The sequence below is a fragment of the Grus americana genome, chromosome 7 (genome assembly GCF_028858705.1).
Source record: "Grus americana isolate bGruAme1 chromosome 7, bGruAme1.mat, whole genome shotgun sequence".
Classification (NCBI taxonomy): Eukaryota; Metazoa; Chordata; class Aves; order Gruiformes; family Gruidae; genus Grus; species Grus americana.
In genome coordinates, this window is record NC_072858.1 from 37,747,002 (window position 1) to 37,771,208 (window position 24,207).

At 44.6% G+C, this 24,207-nt stretch overlaps 1 protein-coding gene across 3 annotated transcripts in view; it reads right to left on the reverse strand.

Moving 5' to 3' along the window:
• The window catches only part of SGPL1 (sphingosine-1-phosphate lyase 1), a 37,162-nt gene that overhangs the window by 6,395 nt on the left and 6,560 nt on the right, over nt 1–24,207 (reverse strand). For all 3 annotated transcript variants that reach the window (XM_054830995.1, XM_054830996.1, XM_054830997.1), the window contains exons 2-8: nt 16,238–16,403; nt 14,257–14,324; nt 12,151–12,298; nt 10,469–10,548; nt 8,832–8,960; nt 1,739–1,827; nt 469–574 (exon numbers count right to left, since the gene is read on the reverse strand). In XM_054830995.1, the coding sequence (XP_054686970.1) occupies nt 469–574; nt 1,739–1,827; nt 8,832–8,960; nt 10,469–10,548; nt 12,151–12,298; nt 14,257–14,324; nt 16,238–16,403 (786 nt within the window). The remainder of the gene's footprint in view (nt 1–468; nt 575–1,738; nt 1,828–8,831; nt 8,961–10,468; nt 10,549–12,150; nt 12,299–14,256; nt 14,325–16,237; nt 16,404–24,207) is intronic.

Consider the following 24,207-nt stretch of genomic DNA (forward strand, 5'->3'; position numbering starts at 1 on the left):
GAGAGAAGATGCTCACATTCCATTTACCAAGTGCCACCCTGCCAAAAAAGATAAAAAGTGAAAACATGCAGTGTCTGGTCTTAAAAACCGAAACACAAAAGCCTATAGAAAGCAAAGCAGTGAGCTACAAGCATCAGCAGATGTCACCGAGTCATTTAACTCATCCACTTGCAAATACTAGAACGCTTTTGTTCGTCCTCGTCTGAAAATCTGGGGCTGTTTCTGAAATACATCAATTACTTGATTCTAAATGAATCACATAGGACAAAGAGACGGTTTACATCCAATTATTTCAAAAAAACCTTATCTGCAGTGACAGGCACTTACTCCTGCCCTTTTTCCTTATTTTCAGGAAGCATTCATCCCTCTCTACCCGCTGACTTGCTACCTGCATAGGTAGATTTCTTGCTATTTGCTGTACAATGCCAACTTCCCACACAAAGAGTGCTGTGCTGTCTAAAGCAATACCTGAACATCCACTTCCATAGCCTTAGTCAACGGTATGTGAATCAACTTCAGTCCAAAGTAGTGTGCTGCCTTGTCAAACGCCGCGTGAGCGCTCACCGGGACCAACCTAGAAGAGGAACAGATTGCATATGTCAACCCAGGCAGCACCCTGAGCCTCACTGTGAACAGGAGGGGGAAAGAGCAAAAAAATTCAACTTGTAGATATTTCTGCATGACAAACAGGTCAAACAGGCCAATTACATGTTTCAACTAGCTAACAATCATATAGATCAAAAAAAGCTGGGGAAAATACTCTCTGGGACAGACAAGAGGTCATGTGCTGTTCTGAACTAAAATGATGGACACTCGATCTTGAGCAACCCAGAGAAAACCCATTAAGTCATTCTATTCCCCACTGCATGGTCTTCTGTGAACCAGGAACCAGAGTTTCCAAGTTAATTTCTTATCATATCAGACAATATTGTATCGTCTCCAACCAGCTACCCTCCCTGAGAGGGGCAGACGACAATACAGAAAGGAAGGAGCACCATAAATACACCAAATGAACATAATATTTGCTGTCTCCCATCTCTAACGGCAGTGACTGAATAGCCTTAATTAATCTTGTTTTCTGAGGCATCGTATCTTTATCGGTGCCTTTAATAGCATGCAAAAATGTTAGAGAGGGAAGAGAAAAACCACAGGAGTTCAGAAGATGAACACCACACTGTTTCATCTCTCTCTGTTTTCCCCCCATAAGCAATTAACCACAGAAACATTTTTGATGCACTGTCTAGAAAAAAGCAGCACATTAGAGAGCGCAAATCCTCTATTAACAGGGTACTGATTAGCACGATTCCTCATCTCAGCTCCAACCAGCCCCAACTTTAGTCCCAGAATTTTCAGGCTAAACCCTCTTTGATCTGAGTAAATCAAACCCCTTAAACACTTCAAAGGGCCTGGCAATCTCTGCTCGAGAGGAGCCCAAAGCTGAAACGAGCAGGCTCTGCCTAGAGCAGCACACAGGTATTGCCAAAATACATCTGCGCGGCAGAGCTACCACAGCTCCCCAGCAATATTCACGCCTTCCGGGCTGCTTAAAGGTTGCTATGCTTTTGCACTGCTTCTTTTGACCCAGTTTTCTCTCCTTCAGACACAGATGGACAAGGAGGCAGCGGTAATGAGCTATGAAATGAAGGAATATTGGGGTCTAGCAGCCACCTCCACTCAGAGGAATAGTCAGTCCCACAAGTTCCCAAAGCACAAGCCAAGTCGTGGAGATATTGCTCACATTTCTGGCTGTTTGATGCCTCTCTCATAAGCCAGGTCCCGGTACGCCTTGCAGGCCATCAGAATGCTCTCAGTCCCCCCAGATGTCATCTGTTGTGAAGAAAAGAAGCAAACAAGAAAAACAACCACTTATATGGATGTTGCAGAAGAGAAAAGCAAAAAAAGGGATGCTGCCACAGCATCTCTGCCCAGAGATGTTTCAGAGGCAAGAGAGGCACAGGAGCAGCGCTCAGGTTTTCAAGGGCAGCAGAAGCCACTGAACAGCTCAAGGTAGTTTTCTGACATTCAGCTTAAATAAATGTTGACTCCTCTATTTAAAGGGGGAGGGGGGAAAAAGGAAAACAAAACAAAAACATCCAACTCAAAAGCTTGACAAGAGGCGACCATACTGCACAGTCACTAGCTGCCAAACATGACCGCACCTCACAGAACTACTAGTACATACTTAGCTCTTGATTACCCGGGGATTGTTTGTCTGGATTATAGATTAATTATGCCACGTATACGGAAACAACAAAGTTGACTCTGTAGTAAGTTAACTGAAGTCCAGCAGGGTTTATTAGGTCTGGAGCAGTGCCACACTGAGGAGCCAGCTCAGGGTTGGCACTGCTCCTGAGCTACAAAGCCTTCCCAGAACCTGCAGCACTGCAAAGCGCAGAGCCCTCTCCCACCTCCTCTCTGCAGAGGCCAGCCGAGGTCTGGGTCAACACCAAGCCAGAGTTTCTAAGTCCTCAGAGACCCAAGAAATTTTACGCCAGGAGGAATTTTTGCATTACGCTCCCCAGTAAGTCCCTCGGTATCCGCGCAACCCACTGCCCGTGCTGTCCCAGCCCTCTTTACCCCGACCACAGGAGAACAAGGGGGTTTGCACCAGGAGGTGGAAGAGAGGAAGGTACATGCACAAGCTGTTTGATCAAGTTTACTACTGCATACCAGAACTCAAGAGTTGTTGCCAATAAACAAATGAAACTCTTTACAGGAAGAAATTCCTCCCTGTCCGCCAGCTTTTAGGAGATCTGACATGCAGGGGACACAAAAGCGTGTGGGCCCAAACCTTTCGAAGTAAAATTTTAACCCAGTAAAACGTGAGGTTGCTTTTTCAAGCAGCCTGCAGGACTGACTGACTGCTATGCTGGGTAAGCCGTAACTCGAGGATGGCTGGTACCCGAGACAGATGTGCAGGTGAAAGAGAGGAATCAAAAGCCATTTATAGTGCTTATGGACAACTGATTTTGATCCCTAGACCTGCTGAACCAACTGCAACTTCCCCTTTTAACCTCTCCCCCCCAAAAAAATAAACATAAAAAGGATGCAATCACATTTGCACGCCTTACGACATCTGCTAGTCCGGGTTTTCCTTTGGTTTTTCCCCAGCTGACATAGCTGCAAACCCCCAAAATGCAAAGAAGAAGTGTGACTGCATGACAATGACTAACCATTAGGTACGGAGATAAGGAACAAAGTTCACAGGCACATAAAATAGCCTGCCACATTTGTTCCTAACATGATCCAAGCTAGCAGCAGCTGCCACCACAGGCAGCGTGGAACTGACTGCCACACCACAGACAATTTCTGCTTTTTTGGTAGTTTAAAAGCAACAGCTGTTACAGATGAACCCTAAGAGAGCCACGCACTGGATTAAGAAATCATTGCATTTCTTGTGAAGCAAATCAATGGTAGCAGGAACACAATGTCCTAAGCATTTTATGGGCTGTGTCATTCACTTCTCAGCCCTTCTTATGAAAAGATCTGTGAAGTTGTCAGCTAGTGCCTTTGGGAAAAAAAAAAAAACACCAAAACTGGTATAACATGGATTGCCTTCCTACTGCCAGGTGGGAGAAAAGGAATGGGATTATTGCCTCCTTGTAACAGGGCTTGCTACATTGCTTACGATGCTGCAATGATTGTGAAAACTTTGATATACATGTTTCAGGGATCTCGGGATTCCCATTATTGAATGCCAGACACTTTCTGCCTGCTCCTTGTTGAGCAAGCAGTCCCTACCTCTATTCTCATCCAGATAATCTGCTCTTCAACAAGCAGCCTCCATACAGCCTTATCCCCATTTCGATCTTTCTACCAAAGCGCCAACATCTTGCCCTCTTATATGACAAACCTTTCTTCAAAGTCTGGCTGATCACCTGCATGGAAATGCTGAGCCACACGCAGTTTTTGGGAGGTCAGAGTCAACGCTTCTCAGCGGTTGGTGAGACGCAGCTTAAGGAACAGCATCCAGGACAGATCCTCCTCCCAGGCACCAAGACGAGCGTGCAGATGACCACACGGAAAGCTTGTTCATGCAGCTGAAAATCCACCCAAAAAGCTGATTTTCAGCCAGATCAGCTTCCTAAATTGGCCCACAGTTGGCACGTCAGTTCCAACACGAGCATACACCACAGAGATGTGCCAGAGCAGCCCCATCTGGTGCAACTACAACTGCAAAAACCCTTTTGGTACACGCAGTTTATACCTGCAGAGGGAGTCTGCTCCTTTACGGGAGGCTTTGTCAGCTTTAATTATCAACAGCAAACTCATTCTGCTATAGCCAGGGCTCGAATCACTGTCACAGGATACAACTTCCCCACCGCCCGCGGCACGCCGGCAGCTGGCCAACACGCCGTGATTCAGCACCCGCTGATGGCTCGCACAAATATCTTTTTTTTTTTCCCCTCTAAACGAAAGTCCACAGGCTCAAGCGATGCCATGGGGAAATAGGGGTGGAAACAGGCATTGTTTTAAGCAGCTCTCCAACCCTGTGCTATCTTCAAAAGCCAGGCAAAGTGTGTGGAGAAAGGTGAGCAAATGGACTCTTTTGTTCTTGATTTATTTATTATTTTCCAAATGGGAGGGGAGAGGAGAAGGCACAGGGAAAAAATATCCCTCCTGCTTTCTAAACTCAGTATATCCCTTCTGTCGGTCCCTCCCTCCAAATCCCAGTGCTCCAGAACCTCAACACTAAAACAGCAATAAGAGGTACGGTCCCTATCCTAGGATTTCTTTGGCCATGCCACTTGCATGTCACTGTCAAACCGCCAGACGTAACAGAACCACTTTGGTTCCTGGTCTCTAAAGTTTTGCTTGCATTTTCACCTTAGGAAACACGTCCATTCAGACCCCGGAGACAAAGCTGACCCAAAGTTTCAGCAAGCCGAACTACCCCATGAATAACAAAGTGAACTGCTATTTATTTCTAAGGTAGCATTAGAGTAAAAATATATCACAATCCACTGCACGGCCATAACGTAGTGCCAGACTCACATAAAACCCCTGTAAACCTGCAGATTGTAAATCCCACTAGTTGTCTCTCTCAAGGTGACCTACTCATCACTACAGATAAAACCCGATAGATTTGCAGAGTTTAAACTCCCCCAAAACACACCACTCATGTTTCACTGTTAAAAAGTCCCACTTCAAACCTGCAGCCAGCTCTACGACAAAGTTTGGAAGGCCCAGAATTTGGGAAGACAGGACAAACCAGCTTCTACGGAAGGCTTAGGTTTGCATCTGCTGATTTTGCCTCTCTATCCTGTCCTCAGCTGCAGAGTTAAGTGCAAAGAAGAATTCATAGAGAGACTGACATCAAATACACGCACACACACCCCTCACACAATTTTCCCCCTGCACTTCAAAGCTGCCCTTTCTTTTTAAAGTTCAAAAAACTACTAAAAAAAAAAATAATCATCATTGAAGCTCATATGAAAGCGGTGATTTCTCCCCAAATTAGAGGGGAAATCCACAGTGCCAGCAACTGCAAAACTGTCCCTTGTGACCAGGAACATATGGACACATCAGACAAGAACAAACTCCTCCCAACTTCTCCTTTATGCGTTAAGCTTAATTAGTCCTTCCAAATCATTGCAAGAATGTGATTACAATCTCCTGGGAGCCCAAAAAAATAATCACCAATTCCCATCTCTTTGCTCTTGCAGAACACGATTAAAAGAAAGAACAAAAAGCAGTAATTAGCAAGAAATAGGAAGCATCCATCCGCTGCTGAAAATGATTACTTTTAAAAACTGCTTAGAAACCTGGAACACCTCTCTGTGCGATTTAAGGCAAAAGGCATGTCTGCACACCCCTCCACCACAAGGGCACTGTTAGTGGTTTTATGTTCACGTTCAAACTAAAGGAGAATTATAGCCCCCGTGTCCCAAATAAAGGCAACTCCTGTAAATAACACAAGCTGCTCATCCGATTTAACATTCAGAAATCTAAAAAAAGACACGTTTCATTTTAGCCTTTATTAAACACACCAAAAACATTCAAAGAGGAAGCAGGGGACTGCTCTCCAGATATCCTGCTTAGGAAGATGTCCACACGGCGCGGGGCAGGACTCCGCAGGGATCCCCAGGCTGCTGAACGCCCTGGGAACAGCACAAACACGTCACTGCATTGCTTTTCCCAGACTGAGCAGAGTATTAGCCCCAAAAAGTGCTGTTCTGCAACATGTGGCGGAAATCAGAGCACAAAGGAAGTGAAACTGCCTCACCGAGAAGCACAGACAGAAACTTTTGGGGTTTTCTTTCCACACAGCATAGCAACAGACACACTCTTCCGAAACACCAACAAGCTCCATCTGCCTTCAGGGACCATCACCAGGCACCAACGAAATTGGACAAGCAGTCCCAGTTGCTTACGTCAGGTTAGTAAATCCAGTGGACAGGGACCTGGCACCAAGACACACTGCTACTTAGAAATAGCAGTGATAAAGTTCAGGGGGGAAAAAAAAAAAAAAGCATTTATTTTAGTTTTCAACACTGCAAAAGTTAAATCGAGTAAACCAGAAGCTTTCTCAGTAGAAAAAAAACCAGCAGCATCTCCTGAACAGATCAATTTAAAGATAAACATAACTCTCAGTGTTGCACCCTCCCTGGTTTAGCCGTCTCTGTTTTACAGCCTCACCGGTTACCGAAGCGTAACTGTGGCACTCTGAGCAACCAGCTACAGTAGGGCCTTCCAGAGACAGGAAGCATAGCATCGGTTGGAAAAAAAATGGGTTTTTTAAATGGCTTTTAACTGTCCAAGCCTCCAGAAATAATCCTGAAACGCTAGTTCAGTTTTGGGGAGGAGAAAATAAGAGAAGTCTTTGAGCTCAACTACTGAAAGAGCACATGCCCTCCATATATCCACCCACATCTCTCCATCAATGATTAGCAACTCTGGACACTCTTCACAGGCAGGAAGAGCAACGTGGAAGACAAAAAGTCCACTAGAGAGACTCGTTTAGACAAGATAATTACAGGGATGCAATTAATCTTTCTGTTTCCGGCCAATCAACTTTTCAACCCTCCCTCTCAAGCTGCAAATTTGACTGTTCAACCAGCTAGACCGTAACTCCACGGCAAGTTGCACACTTCCCCATTTGCTTTGCTCCTGCTTGAATCTCAGCTGCGGCTTTGTAGCACAGTGCTCAGAAGGGAGGGGAAGAAGAAAGGAGCAGCGGGGTTCCCCGGAGAGCATCTGCAGAGGTCTCACATTGGCCGTGATCGCCATCTGATTGTTTTGGAGCAGATTTTAACCCGATCCGAACCTCTCAGGCAATTCTACTTTTAAGTTTGAGTGAAAGAGCACACAGGACCAACGTTGACACTTTTACAACCCAGGCTTTACATAACAAAAACTGAACACGCATTGCAGGCTTCAGCAAGCAAAGTTCTCCAAGCACACGGTGTCACAGAGCTATCCGACTGCTGTATCAATTGACATCTCAACTGTTGATAAAGACGAGTTTCAACAGTCTTAAACCCAGCCTCTTCCCCACTCCAGGGACCATCTCAGTAGTGCTCCCAGCGCTGCAAACCAGGAAGGAGATGAGGTGAAATGCTTTTTTTATAAGCAAAGAGGCACGTTCCTTCTCTAAACTTGAAGGTGGCATGAGGAACACAGTCCCGAGAAGACTAGTCAGGTCACAGGGTGCAACCTCCTGCTGCCAAAGGCAAGCACATCTTATGCTCCCAGACACTGCACAGTCAAGTTTCATCTTTGATCCAGTTGGAGTTTGGTCCCAACTACGCCTACTATAAGGCTACTCCAGTACTTACCTCCTTAACACAACTAAGTCTCCAAATGTCAAATTAAGCCCATTCAAGGCCAGTTCACCTCACAAGCTCTTGTGTCAACGCTGCCTTCCCATACCGACCTTCAGCCCTTGCTGGCCTTCTCCCTCTCTAGCATATTTACCAGCCAGCAATCACCTCACCAGTCTCAGAAACATCTCACCTGGATTCTTCTCACAAATGGAACTACTTCTTTGCAAGCTATTAAGCAGTCTGTTTGTACCCCAGCTGCCCCTGACCACCATGCCAGAGAATAAGACCTCGCCATCCCACGTACCATGTAAACAGGGAGAGAACTTGGCCTAAGGAATTCAAAATACCAAAAAAGTAAAGCAAGAGAGGAGAGTAAGAAGCCACGGCTTGTTTTTATTACAATAACTCACCATGCAACTTCATACCCTTTCCTCTTCGACCAACTCTGAAAGCATAAGTTTAAGAACACACATCTGGGCTCTTGCTAGGAACGCTATCGACGCTTGAAATTTTGTTTCCACCATAGTACACTGGAAGGCCATGGAAGCCTGGAAAGATACCTTCAAGCAGGCACGGCACGTATTGTCATCTGTCCAGCTGGGATCACCAACACGTCGAGCTGCCTGTTGGTGACCAGCCAGCCAGCCTTGTCCTCAACCTTAGCACTCTGGCAGGCTCACAGATTTCCAGTTCAGAGATTAAAACTGAGGGGAGCTCCTCAAAGTGACGCTGCTCTGTTCACCATCCCCCACTGACAACCAGCCAAGCTACATAACACTGGTTCTCTTTTCCAACCGCCACCAAGCCTGGATCATTTAAGAGTGGAAAAAAGCTGAAGCTAATGGTCTCATCTAGAGAACTACTTCCCTGAGTTAAATTGTCTCTCATAAAGCTTCACTAAGAAGAGCAATTAGCAACTGTCTTCCATACAGCTACGCTGGCATGGCACATACCGCAATGAGCTTGACTTCAGCCTCGGCTAGATAGCAGAAGGTGCATTTGCACGTAAATCAAAGTCAGAAATATCCAAAACATTCACGGGATGCTTGAAGACAGGCCACTTACAGCACCGCAAGAGTTGGGGCCCCCATTGAAGAGCGTGCAGGCAATCCTCACTACTTCTGCTTCCATCTTCCTCAAACCAGGGAATATATCCGGATGGAGAGGATTACTCCAGGCAAACTCTTCATACACCTTCAGAAAACAAAGACGGAAAGTTAGCCTTGCAGATGAAGCACTGGATTATCAGTGCAGATTTGAGAACTCACCATACACACTGTATATGCAAATTAGCTGCATTTGGCCATAACGATACTACAGATCTCCTCGGACTTAACTCCTGCTGCAAGTAAATTCCACAAGCTGGGAAGCTACGGATGAGGAGTTAAAAAAATCATTTGTCTCTCTAGGGCATTCTGGCCTCTGGAGTGATTCTATAACATAGCAATATTTCTTGTTGTAGAGACAAGTTTAATCATTTAGCTATTTTTTAAAAAAAAAGAACACAATGCGCACCCTATGATTGCTTTACGCAAAGCAGGGCCAAAAAACTTACTTCGCAGAACTAGTTTTCAAGTTTAATAGTAAAGGGGAATTCTGAAGCAGCTAGAAAAGCACAAATGCCCACCCACACTGCAACAAAAGTGGCCGTGGAAACCAGTATTTCATGCTCGTTCTGCAGCCGCGGACTCACAGGATAAGGCTGGAACAGGCCAGTTCCAACCTCCTGCAGTCAAGATCAAAAAGCAACTGCAGGGACATTAAAAGAAATACAGAAGAATAAACCAGCAAATAATCAGCACAAACAGAGGAAATGTTTCCACAACACTCAATCCAAGCTGAGGCCCCTCTAGAAAGGCTGCTCTGAGCTTTACGTTTCCCCAGAAGTGGCAAAGAAAATGTCAACGTGCAGAAGAAAACAGCAACCACCAAACAGAGCTCATTACAGCTGTTATGAAAGCTGTTCCCAGGAGCAAGAGGGCAAGACTTCCCTTTCTAGGAAAAAAAAAAAAAACCTCTTGAAGTATATATATTTGAAAACAGACCTTTGGGCTGTTTAGGTTATTTTCCAACCTCCTCAAAGGGAAAAGTTCCAGAGTAGGTAAACAGACCTAACAAAGACACCACTGAAGCATGCCAATGCTCCATTGTTGTAAGACTTGGACTGCCAAAAAAACATTTTACAAACTTGTTTTTTGCTTAAACCGAGAGGAATTCAGTTTTGCTCAATGAAGCTGTGCCAGTCTAAAGTCCCAGAGCCTCCCAGTAACAGGACAGCCAAGGCTGCTTTCACTCCAGCCGGCAGCAAAGGCACATCTGCTGGGGGGCCTGCTGAAGCTGATGTATGCAATTTTATGCCTCCTACCATTCCCTGCATTAGAAGGTCAGTACCAGTTTCCAGTTCACTTGTAAGCAGCTTCTTCCCTTCTTACTCAAAACACCACCTCATCTAATTGGATCCTAGTTATCTCTTTTCACAGGGCCAGTCACTTGGCCAGCTTTACACTGCCCAAATGCTTTTCTAATAATTCCCCTTCCACCTACATTTACCCTAGGCTCTGTCTTCATAGTTGGGCGGTCTTCATTTCAGATCCTCCCTATTTATTTTGAAAGATGCTGGAACAGTGTTGAGGGGTTTCTGGTCACCCTGAAGATGCTAAGGATATCCGCAAAGACGCAAAGTTAGACCGCTTGCACTTTACCTTCACTAGCAGATGGGTGAGTTTCTCTTCACCACTGTACACGGTCCCAGAGACTTTCCCATCCTGCCAACGTACGTCTCCTGGAAGAGAAGGATGAGCACGCTGCTTGCAAACACAGCCATTCTCAGAGAGCAACGTACAAGTGCACAGAGAAATCCTCCCACCGGTTCTGCAGATAAGGATTCAGCTTTTGAGATTTCACTGATGAGGAACAAGTATGATTTTTGTGCCACAGAGACAGCTGTGTGCAACGCTAAGCCTCTGGCATCGTGCATCCCATGAACTTAGCAAACTACAAGTAAATGATGACTAAGGAGTCAGCACATAAACATCTAGCTGCAGCAAGCAGTTATATTAATATATGTAATCCACTTAATCCCCACTCAGTCTCCCCAAACTGCTGTCCAACCAGCTAAACTCTTACAGTGGCTAAAGTTAAAGCCACTTTCAAAGAGCACCCATCACCACTGTAAGCTGAGAAGAGATGGAAAGGCCAAGCTTGTATTGCTAAAACCTACGGTGCCAGGTGCCTCAATTAAACCTCACCTAAAACAATATGCCGCTGCAGCTTTAACTAATGACAGCAGGTTTCAACCCACTGCCCAACGTGATGGTACTTAACCCATTAACTTTCCACCTCCAAACACCCCGGCAGCATAATTCCGCTTGTTTTGGTTATTTGCTCCCTTCATAGAACTCAACGGCATCAGCTTCACAAGCGTATATAAGGTGAACAAAGTCACAATCCAAGCTGCGCTCCCAAACAACTTTCAAAGGGGAGCGCACGTATGTGGGAAGGAGGGGGCCACAGGAAAAGAAAAAAGGAAAGAAGAACCCGATGAAGGAAGGAAATAATAATTTGAGGGAAAACGCAGACAGAAGCTACATAAGCAATACATAAAAGTAGAAAAGAAGGAAGTTGTTATAGGATCTTTGATTGCAAAACTGTTTGTTTCTGAATTTGGAGTAGGTGTGCTGTTCTAGCAGAAAACTCAAGGCATTTCTCAAATTTGGGATAGGAGCAGGGCAGCCGTATCCTCTCCTCGGGACAGGAATTCACCCAAATTTGCTCATTACGAGCAATTGGCACATGAATCAAGGTGGAGATATTTACATCAGTGAGGCAACTCTAAGTTTCAGACACTGCTTATGTGGACTCAAGCCAGAATAACATCATGACTTTGCCTTCCTTAAGTGGCATTTGCAAGGTGCAAAACATTATGACTTTGATTAAGAGAGACGGTCTTGGAAATTCCCTAAAAATCCTGCTTGGAAGTTGTTTTTTTTTATTACGGGTAGTCCCTGGGGCTTCACAGAAAACACATTTCTGGTAAAAGTCAAACATCAAGGCAACTGCTCAGAAATGTTATCAAAAATGCATTCAAATAATTTCCTCTATATTTTTCTTCTCCTCAGCTCTTCCATCATCAGTCTAGAACTCCTAGGGAACGAACAGATTTTCACTGTAAACACCCAAATACAGTATTAGAAGTCAAGAATACTGATCTTAGTCACTTCCAGAAGGAAAACAGACAAAACCTTGCAAGCAAAGAACATCAGGGAAGAAATATTTACGATGAAACCATGAGCAGGAGTCATTAGATCTCATTTAAGAGAATACGTCTAATGTTAGGTGTATGAAACAGACCCACCTCTGCAGCAGTACAGACTCATGTTCATACCTTTTGAGCTGTACTCTTTCATCTTCTCTAGTACTTCAGGCTGGCTCATGCCTTGTTCCGGCAACACTTTGATATAATCCTTTTCATCTTTGAGGAAGGATAAACTGGAAGTGACATCATTCAAGGCTTCATCAATCTTCTTTTGAATCTAAAAAGAAAGGAAAACCCTATCAGCAATGACACTGGCCATATTATAAATAATTGTCGAGTGAGTGCAAGATTGAACTCACTAGCTACATCCATACCATTGAGCAGAAGGAACTGTTGCAGCTCTACGACCAAAAAGCATAGCAGAGTTGGCAGCCACGCGGTTCAACCCTTCCTTCCTACCAACCTCCCCCTCCAAAAACAAGCTACCTGGAATGGCGAACCGGCACGCACTAGTCTCTAAACCACACCAAGAATTGCCGATGGGAATGCCAGCTGGCACAGCCCAGAACTGTGCCAAGTAATCACTACGGAGGGCACCTGGGCCACTGCTTGGCTGCATTTCATTTAACAGCACGGACACCACCACCGCAACGTACAGAGTACATCCTTTACTGGGTAACGATGAGCAGCGGTAGCTTTGAGCCCCTTCCTTAATGCCTGATAAAACAAAGCGCAAGGCAAAAATACTTTTATCCATCGAACCTTTTTAAGTCACAGTTTTAATTTGTAGAAGTCTTCAGATGCATACTATTTCATAACTTGTCTCCTCTGCCACCATACCCACAGTTTAGGAATTCATTAAAGTAGAGAGAAACAATAAAGAAATCTCCATTACAGGCACAGTTAGGAGATTTCTTTCCTCCCACCCACACCTTACATCCAGGAGGCCCAGACTTCTTCTCACAACACATTCCAAAACAGAGACTCTTCTTCCAGGCAACACAGGTGTTGGGCTATCATCGGGTTTAAAGACTTTTGGACATTGGAATGCCTCAAAGTCAAGGCCTCCTGTAAGCAACTGATAAGTTATCAGATATCAGCCCAGCAAAGAGCAGAAACGGTACACAGATAGGACACACCAGGAGTCCCCTGGCACAGGAGAGCTTAACAGCGCTAGCCCCAAGATGATAAGTCTGGGCAAAACAAGGATTGTATACAAGAGGCCTGGAAGGTGTCCTGTTCTAACAGGCAGACAGCAAACATAAGCAGCAGAGAACAAGCCATTAATTCATCTCACCAAAGGCTACTCAAGTCAGAAGGCGAAAGTTGGGGCACTTAATGTGACATAAAGGGGGGATGCTAGTCCCTTCCAGAGGGCTGGGGGAGTAACTTGAGAACCCCTTCCATGCCCACGGCAAAAGGAAAAAGGTTTCTCTTTGCTACCTTCGTTTGATAAAATTGCCTATAACAGACCCGACCCCCTGGATCAATGTGTAAATCTGCCAACGCGTCAAGCAGAATGGCAATCACCAAGTGTGATACCATCATTTACTAGGTAAAATAAACCAAGCCGTGTATTTCTCGATTGTTAAGTCATTAACATGCTAAAACATGCTGACATTTGCAGTTTCAAGTTTTTATGCAAAAAAAAAAAAATCATCTCCCAAACACTAAAGCTTCTCTCATTTTAATGATTACACAAACTTCTGATATCTTTGTGCTATAATGTTAACTATTACCAACAGGTATCTGAGCTCTAAACTAATCATGGCCAGTTATCTGATGAAAAAAATTATCTTTCCATGTTGCACAACAAACACCTGGCTATCTCACACTTGCTCAAGAATAAGACATTGTTTCAGAAGAACAACTCAAGTTCAACCCTGTCCCCTTCTTCCATAAATAATTTTATTTTCTTAAAATCTAACAACGAGGAAACGTTACTGGAAAACTCTGTAACTGCTGGAAAATTCTGTAACTGCACTTGCTGATTCTTGGTTATAAATAAAAAAAAAGGTGGCACCCCCATTTTATGAGAATGATACTATGACAAAAAGACTAGGTAGAAAACATAACTTTCATTAAACCAGGTGGCATCAGAAGACCTATATCCTTGGAGTATTATGATCCCAGTAACATGACAGCAGATGCAGAGAACTGTAAGGTCTCAGGGAGCACTACAGGCTGAAACAAGGACCGGGGATAATACTGAAGAAAAGCTCTTCAAATACTTACTATAGCCCCCACGAATGGCATTTTTCTCAGTAGTTTAAAGAACTGTTTTTTAGTTCGGGATGTTAAACCTGAAAGACAAAAGTCAGAAATTAACCTAATATGACTCAGGAAACAAAAGACACGGACTCAGAGCACAATACTTCCGATACAGGCTCTTATTTCTGACCCAGGCTAAACTAACACAGTGACCAAGGGGACATGGTGAGGCAGATAAGCGTATCCAAGAGCAAGGTTCAGACGTGGACCATCCTACAGAAACATCTGGCTTGCAGAACAGCAGCCATCTGTAGGAATCAATAATTTGCCTCGTTTTCTTACTTACAAGGGAATCTGCACCCACGTGCAGAATTTTACAGGCAAGAGAGGGACTTCAGGATGTGCTAAGGGGTAAGGTCTCCAGCAAAAAGGGAAAATACTTTTTGAAATTATTTTCAGCATCTTCAAACCAGAATAGTACTGTAACGTGAAAACACTCAGCAACGTGAAACAGGCTCCCGGACCAAAGGAGGAAATGGTAATTCAGCTGCAACACGACAAGGATTTGCCTGCTGTCTGGCCATCCGATATAGGAAACGTGTGATGCAACGGGAGACAACTCAGGGGAAGGGGATAGACAGAGGGAAGAGCAGAAATTCCACCACGGTCCAAACACTGAAATGAGAGAAGCCACCAATGACAAACACCGGAAAAGCTCCCAGGGGAGCTCTAAAGGCAGCAATGAAAGCAGAATGACACAGATACTTTAGAGCCACCAAAAATGCCTTTTGAGTCCTACAGGCATTTCAATTGAGCACCAGCAGTTACAGGACACACCAAGAAATAACTAAACAAACTTTAAAAATCAACCATTTTAGGACTTTACAACTTTATTTACATGCCCCCCCCCCCCCCCCCCCCGGCCTCAATTCACATTTCACTTCATATATAGTTTGAAAAGCTACAGAGGGACAGCAATTGCAGTCTCGCACATTCTGTAGCAAATACCCGCTAAATCTCTGACAGTAACATTTCTATTGCACGTTTCAGTGTACACACTGTTTCATTAATAACTTCCCCAGCGAGAGAAGATTGCAAACTCCTGAAAAATTCAGACAACCTAATGTGATCTTAAAACAGTTAGTCAATACTTAAAAATACTGTGCAACAGTACAAATACTAGCCAAGAAGCTAACATAACTGTGTGCTGAGCAAAAGCTTCATACCATTTTGTTCCTTCCATAGACGTTCCCACTATTCAGCTAACTGCCGTCTTTAAAAAGAAAAAAGGCTGGCTGAGGAACAGAGAGGCACGGAAGTAAACATCAAGTTAAAAACTCCACTATTTTTAACAAACTGCCACTGGAGTGTAACCCTAAGGCCTGTGGGAACTGCAAAGCACCATGTTCTCCTCTGAGGGCAAGGTAGTTATCTCTGACCATCACACAGCCAGAGAAAACTGCAGGTTCATCAAAAGAGGGGGAAAAAAAAGTAAAAAAAATAAATCCACACAATACCACATGCAATTATATCTTGAACATCCTGAGGATGAAACATGCCTCCAACACCAAATCAAAACCACGTCTCCTCCCCCAGCAGGAAGGGAAACAATCAAGAGCAAGAGTTATCCAGACTCTTTTCACCAGTGACTAAGTTCACAAGAACCCAGCTCTCGGATAAACTTCCCCAGGCTTTGAGCACGAAGAGAGTGCTGCGACAAGAAAATGGTTTAGCCAAAAGCAAAAGGGAGGAAGGGAAGGAGATACAGGCACATTCCAGGCTGGCCTACCGCGCCCTCTGAAGGAATGGAGGTGTTTCATTGACCAGACAAGGCCTTGACCTTGATTTGGAAGAGGGTTTTGTTAATACTAATTGACAGCGGAATGCCTGTTTGAGCAAGTGTTCAGCTTTGTTTCATCCTCTTTCCCTCCACAACTTAGGAGCCCCTTAGATCCAGCCCCTCCTCTTCCCAAACATAAGAAAATCCCCCGTTTCAAATACTTACTCTCGGACTGGAAGAGGAAGCCGTGAAGCCATACGCTGAGAAGCGTGGAAGAAAACGTCAACCCAACCAACTGCCAGGGTTCAAGTCCATCGCACTGGGCATTCACAAAGCTCGTTGCTTTCTCCCAATACATCTGGAGGATTTCCTTGTAGGAAATAACGGCATCCTGCGCAAAGGAAAACCGGAACGATACTGAGAGAAATTCAACCGCGCGCAAACAGGGCATCAAAAGGTCTATTAGTCTATTGTCTGTTAAAAAGCTGCTTTTCAGGATGCAGACCCCATGCTTTCCTTGATTCCTGTAAACAGAACAGGTAGGAGATAGTTGTTACTCATTTCTAGTCAAGAGCTACCCATAATAATACACATCTTGAGAGATTTCAAATATTCAGAGAGAAGGGCCAAGGGCAGATGAGTAAGATGTGCAAGCTTCACAGTCCCAAGACTGATCATCAGATCTACCAGGGCCCAAGAAAAGCAATTGTGTTCATCTCAATATTTTTTCCAAGGAATTGTCAGGTGGCAAGTGAAGACTGAACTACTGCAATACACCCATCAGAGGAGCCACCATTCATCAGGTACCACCAAAACAGGTCTATTAAGTACCCAGGGCTGGATTTTTAAAGATGTAAGTACTCAGCAACACCTTAAGTTTAAGATCTAATTAGTACTTTCAATACAAAGGGAGGATGGAAGAGACAAACACTGCTGCTGCCAAAAAAAAAAAAAAACCCACACCAGAAAACTGTGATGCAATAACAATTACAATGTCAAACTAGCAATTACTGTCAGGACAGAGCCCAAGTACCTGATCAGTATCTTCAAAGCACACTGTCTTCAAGAGTCTTCAGAAGAAGGAGGTGGGGAAAAAGGGATGTACACCAGGAAAAAGGTCATTTTTCCCCAAAACAGGGGTCTTTGGTACAATTCTCTGGAAAAAAGGTTTCTAGAGATAAGAAGAATCCAGGTAACCACACCTTGTTTGGAGCTGTGACCAAAAGTAAGTGTATGGAGGGGTTGTTGCATGCTACAGGCAAAAGCTTGTGCATTTTACTTTACTTTTTTTAAAGCTTCTTCAGTCACCCCCCGAGCACACTTTCCAACCCTTCTCCCCTTTTAATCTACCATCAAGCCTTGTTTTCCCCAGTTTTTCTGGGGGGATCTTCAGTGCTACAAAGGTTCGCCTTCCAAACAACAGACAAAGTACGTGGGGCCTTTCAAAAGGTTTAGTAATAAACCTTGGAAGGAATACATCCTCAATACCTATGCTGTCATACTCTTGGTGGGTTTACAGCAGCTTGCAAAGACAGATATAAATAAACTACTAAATTAAAAGCTACTAAAACTTCCCTTTCTCAGCACCCTTTGCAGATCTGACTTCTGGGTCAAGCCAACAACAGAAGCAGCATTTAATTTTTTTTTTTAGGTCACCTTTAGGGGTAATGTGTCATTCCAATACAACTGGAGAGGCTACAAACAGCCAAAAAAAAAGCCAAGTTCTTCCAAATAATCAATGGAGGAGGGCAGGATTCCTTACAAAAAACAACACTAATGAATATTCGCTACTCTGGAAAAGCAGTAAAATGCATGTATCGTGAGAAACTTTAAAAATATTTAAGCAACCCAAACATAAAGCTAAAAAATTCCAGCAAAACAGCAGCATTACCCCATCACAGAGGACTAATATCAACATGTCCCAGCACAGGCTGAAGGGACACAGACTGAACTGGGCAAAACCAGGTCTCCCCATAAGGAGCAGCACTCAGCTATGAGAAGTCAAATTAGCACCCATCCGCTTGGCAAAGGGCAATTTAAAAATACACCAGCTACTTCAGCCTTGAAAACAAGACAGCCACGTAAATTGCTGCAATTAGGCAATGTCCTAACTAATGCCCAGTCCTCCAATCCAGTCACCACAAAGCTGATTTAACCCTAGAATTTAAGGGAAGAGCTACCTTTTTCAACTAACCAGAAGCGGTACTTAAATTTCATTGAGGCTGCACAATCTTCTCTGAAAATTCCCTGGAAAGGCGTGTTTAACCAACAACGGCAACTTTGGTTCACTGCCTAGGAGCTAATGCCGGGATATCATCCAGTTTTGGAACTGCACTTAAAAGGATGGAAACGGAGCCACTAATGTGCTGGTGTCTCGATAGCTGTTCTCAACTGATGGCAAGAAAATGCTGCAGCATCAAATATAAAGTGAGTTGTGCTTTTTTTTTTTCCTGAAGATGGAGGATACTGTAAGCTATAAGCCCAAAATGGAACATGACCTTCTAGAGAGCAGTCTCGCTTAAGTCAATGGCCAAGTTAAAACAAATTAATCTGGCAAGAGATTGATTTCAACTCTTGGAAAAAGCTCTGGACAGAAGACCCTAGCCAACTGCACATTTTGGTGTCGAATCACAGAGTCCCCTCTGAAACCACCGCGTTCTGCAGCACACCGGCTCTCCACTGGGATGGGAGGAAAAAATAAGTCAGTTTTTCTAGACGCAACTCATACCAGTTGCGAATCTCACATCCTATCACAGGGATAACCAAACCCACTGGGAAAGGCTCTCCTGTCCTCTCTTTTCCGAGACCCCATCAAAGCATTGCTCTGGTCTGTAAACCCAGGCTGCTGGGCTCTGAACTTCAGGTGATCCCAAGCAAAGTGCAGACAGGACGTCTGGTAACCCCAGCAAAGGTATTTTCTCAGCCAGGTTACCAGCAAAAAAGGCTCAGGTGCATAACAAACACATCACGGATGGATGGATGAGCAACATCCACCTTTCTGCTCTTCGCTTACAGCATATACAAACCAACACTTACCCTAAGTTTACACCAAGCTAGAAGCCTGCACACCAGCACTGATACACAGTAACTCAATGATGTGTCCAAGTTTTGTTCAAAAGAAGGTTTTCATGATAATCCTAAACCATTGAAGAATTTCTTTCCCTTTCTTGCTTTAGACAAAATAATCTGGGATGACTCCACAAAGAATAGTTTGACAGGGTAAAGTTTTCTCTGTGTTTCTCGCTTTTTCCTTCTTCAATCATATCCTACTTAAGAGTTTCAAGGATGAGATTGTTCAAGCTAGGAGGGTACTAAAGAGAGGGATTAAAAAGCAGTGAAAATTGGCACGGAAGACCAGTTAGCAATGAAATACAATTTCTCAGCTCCCTGGCTAATAAGCACTCGGTGTTTTTAAAGCGCCTCTCTACCCCTAAGTATCCAGCAAGATATGAGAGACCTCTGCTTTCCAAATTACTGACTTAATCCCAGAGAAACCAGAGGGCATTTCGAAGGTCACACTCAAACACGCTCTGGTTTTATTACACCCAACAACATGTGATTGCAGCCTCACTGCTGCGGTCCTACACTGCTTCCTCATTTTACAGGGAGGAGGCAGGGGTAATAAATTGCCTGTTTAGCCAAGCCATTTCGATCCCTTCCCCTGCAGCCCTGAAGGAGCTGCACACAGAGTAAAAAAACAGAGGTTTTGGGGTTTTTTTTTTTTTCCTAATCAACCTCAGCCAAAAGAGATGCTCATCACGTGCAGTGAGAAGGGATGCACTCCCAGCTTTGTGGGATTACAGCATCCATTTACCCCTGCTACTACCGCTCCCCTAGCTGGGCTAAAGACAACGAGCTGGCCTGAATTTAAACCTATCTACAGAATTTCATGTAAGACAATAACCTGCTTATTTGTGAAAGCATAAAAAGAAAAATAAATAAAGGTTTCCCTTTCCATTATAGGAGAGTAGATAAACTGGTTTTATTTCCTTAAGAGAACCTTCCTCCCACAAAAGCTTCACAAGACACAGGATTACTTTAGAAGCAGTTTAAAAGCCTGACTGATGAGCACACTGAAAAGCATGGGGGAAAAATCTCCACTGGAGGATTTGGTTTTAATTCTCAGAGCATTAAGACAGACCCAAGTATCAGATAAAATACTAATTGCTATCATTAGGACTTGCACTGTTCATTTGTACCGATATTAATGCACTCAGCAACCCAAGCAGTTTACATATTGAATTTTTAGCTCCGCAGATTAGGAATACATCCTTAGTACTTTATTTCTAAAAGCCATTAGCTAGCTGAGCTGGTTCCAGGGATAGCACTTATGCCACTACAAAAGAGGACAAATTAACTGCAGTAATGCTCTTCTGTCCCAGATGATAGAAAAGAAGGGGGAAAAAAATGCCAAAGCTAACGAGAGCACATTTTGCAGTTTTGCCAGAACAGCATTTCCTCGGCTGCAAGTTTTAGGACTCAAATAAGCCTTAAAAAAAAAAAAAAAAAAGAGAAACAGAAAGGCAATAAACTGGAGGCCCTCACACTTTTGTTACAAGTGCCTCCTGTTTCTGACACTGTAAAGCGGAAGCACCGTTAAAGTTTACCTGTGGGAAGAATAGGAAAAAAGAAGGTTTTATCAGCAGAATCTTCCTTCCCCCGGGGAGAGTATTTAAAGTGGGCCACAGAATAAAAGTAGCTTTTAAAGGCAAGTCTATTTTAAGCAATAGCATGAGTCTTAGGTTGGCTGTGTGAGTAGGAACTGCTAAGATCAAATCATATCCGCAACTTCACCTGAATCCACACCTTTTCCCAAACCAGGGACCCTCTGACCACCTGCCTGTGCCCGAACCTCAACGTTTGCCGTTTGTCTTTCCTCAACAGAGCCGATGAACGAGGTGGCGCGTCACACGGCGTGTCACACAACTCGGCACGTAGTAAATCAAGGCAGAGGGAGATTGCTCATAGCGACTGCACGAGCTAGGTCAACTCTGATTAGGGTAACGCGTGGATTGCAGGTATTGCCGCTGTAATTAAAGCCTGTGCTCCTATGCAACAAGTTTTTCCCAGGAGAAGGCTTCCTGACTGAAAACAAAACAGCACAAAACCAGCAACGACACAGCAGCTTCGTTTATTTATTCTGCTCCTAAGAAGGAAGACTTCAATTAGCCATGCCTTAGTAACACCTCGTTGCCCATACAGGCTCTGGCCGCAAAAAAGCCCGTCTGAGCAGCGTAACTACGCAGCGTAACTGGCCTAGCCACAGGTAAGTACTGGACTTGAAGCCTTGAGCCAGCCAGTTTCCTACCCGGAGAGCCAGGGAGCAGGATTGAGCAATGCCAGCTCAGCCTCAGAGGGTGCTAGTTGCTGCATGTGCCTCTAGTGTTTTGATTCGCGCCCCGGTAATGAATCTGCTCGTCCGTCCGTCCCTCCCTGCCACCCCCAGCGTGACAAATATCTTTACATAAGCACCAGGTAAAGAATATTTGTTAGTCAGCTCCTAATTACGGCTCAAGGCTTGGACTGGCTGCTGCCCCCACCAGCACCAAAGGATGTGGGCACACCGAGCGATACCAGACACAGGATCTCTCAGAAATCAGGAATCACAAACCTTTAGATGTACGGGCTGAACTACGTAAAAGAAAAACACATTCAGGTCATGCTCATCTTACCACAGCTCCCTGCTACCACTAAAAACTTCTGTGTTGCATTTATTTCCACCACTGTCATACTGACAGCTTTTTTTTTTCCCCAGAGGGATGGCAATTTGGGGGGGTTTTGCCATATACAGTGTATGCAAAATGAATGTATGTGTACTATCCCACCAGCCCCAAGAGTTCAAAGGGAGTGGCTAGACAATGGGTAATTACAGCTTCAGCACAAAAACAAACCAAGCAGCAACTCAGAGTAAGATCAGCAGCATCCCAGCTACCACTGCAAAGGAATGTAAAACTATCAAAACAAGACGAAAAAAGGCTGATTCAAGGCTCAGAAAATGTGTAGTTTTATGAGAACTCAAAGGACTTTTCAAAATTAGGTACAATTTCAAATTTCATGTAACCCAAAATACGCACAAGATGTTGTTACCTATTGCTCACTACAACAAACCAATTTACAAAAGCAAAGTCCCTGCACACATCCAGGCACGCTCCTCAAATCTCATAAGAGATAGGATTCACTCGACAGATGCCCCATGTGAACCTATCACAGATCTCCTTACGGGTCACCAGCTCCGAGAAGGTGCAGTTTCTGCAAGGAAACGTCCTCTCCCGGCACCCGCAATAACTAGGATAAAAGGAGCGCTCAGTTCCCTGTGTGCCGGGACTCATCTGGACACTTTTGTTCGTTCCTCCGCTCGGCATCCTCTCGGATGCGGATCACGCAGTTCTTCCTGCACGCCTTCTGGAGAACAAAATGGGTATTTATTTGAAACATTTTGCGAGTAGCTCGGTGCCATGCAGAGGTACACACAGCATTAAAAGACAAAGTCTTGGTGGGAGCCGTCTGCAAGCAAACGATAGCGTGGCAATTGTTCTGGGAACGGGCATCCACAAACAAAGGCTGCACCGAGACCTGGCACAGCTTCCTAGCAGGGTTATGCAAGCCTCCGACAAAATCCCTAATATCAGCACAAACTGAATACTGCTATTATACATTAAGGGCCCTGCTCTTGGGCAATTTTGACCACAGTGGAGGATCCTCAAAGACTATCTTATCGACACCAATGCGCAAAACCCTTTGGCCCCTGTGATAGCTAGCCACACGTCCTTCCTGATACCTGCCATGGATGGGTCCCGATGAGCTAAGACGGGCAAAGGAAACAAACTTTCAGAACACAAGGGCTCTCAAGCGACTTCTACCTGCAAACTTCTAGGAAATACATCTCTTTCCTGAAAAAGAATAAAGAAAATTGTATTGCAGTCACTCCAAAGAGACCAACACACCTGCTACTACACTAGTAATCGACAGAATCCAAATCTCAGTTACACATAGCGCTCTAAGGACAACACTAAAGCGTACTTCAAAGTCCCCATCGCTACGCTAACCAGTAAAGGGCCATAGCCATTTAGCCAGTAGACAAAAGGATTTCAGTACTAAATACTCCAGAAGGAAGGCTAGCTAATACTTGAAAGGGAGTATCTTCGACCACCTGGGACGCAGGGAACGAGAGCAACAGTTCTAGATCAAAAACGCATTGCTCTGTTTCTAAAACCCCAAGCGTGTGAACAGATCAAGCCTTCTGAAACAACGCTCACTGCACGCGAGGGTCCACAGCGGGAGACAGCTGGCACAAGAGGAGATCAGACCGAAACTACACCTTTTAATCGCCAGATCCCTGCGTTTGGCAGAAGAGACAAGCAGCACCTCAAAATCCTTACTCACGGAAATGGGCTCTACCGAATCCCTTTTACCAAGACAGCCACAGCAAGGTTTTGATGGCTGCCACACCAGTCAAACCACGCGCACGCAATAAACGCCGTGATTAGGTTTATCTTAACGCCACCAAACAGTGGAAGCACACGCTGGAGAAATCAAAGGCAAGGAACAAGGTGTCATCTCAGCAGATCCTCCCCGACTATGACTTGTCGGGGTAGCACACGCGAGAAGCAAGATTTTTCTTTGTCTAGGTAAGAAAATTTCCAGGGTCTCGCAATCCCTTTTGCTAAGGTCATGGGAAGGCTCACAGACTCAAACCACAATTCAGGAAAAATGCTATGTATCAGTGTTTCTCCAGAGAAAGCTTCAGCCCCTGAGGATACAGCCAACCCCGGTAGCTTTCCAGAAGCCAGGAACCCTGTACTAAAGCTATCGTCTAGTCTTAACGAATAAAACAACAAACTTGCGCAGGTCTTCTAGACGCAGTAAGTAGCCGTTTTCTCCGCAAAGCCTTGGCACAGACAGACTAAGGTGAGCAGAGCCTGACCACACAACACACTTCCAGCAACCCCAGGCCAGTCTAGACCACACTGTGCACAAGGTGCGCAGTATTTACCCCGTTCCAAAAGAGCTAACTCTTGGCAACTGAAACACAAGCCATGCAAACTCTCAACGCTGTCCCAGGCTACACACACTGATGGACATCGATGCATGCCATGGGCCCTGTCTTTGTCCCCTCCATGGAGGTGGTGACACACTGGCTGGGCACAGCTCCACGCCAGAGTGGGAAGAGGAAGTGGCACTTAGGTGTTTGGGCA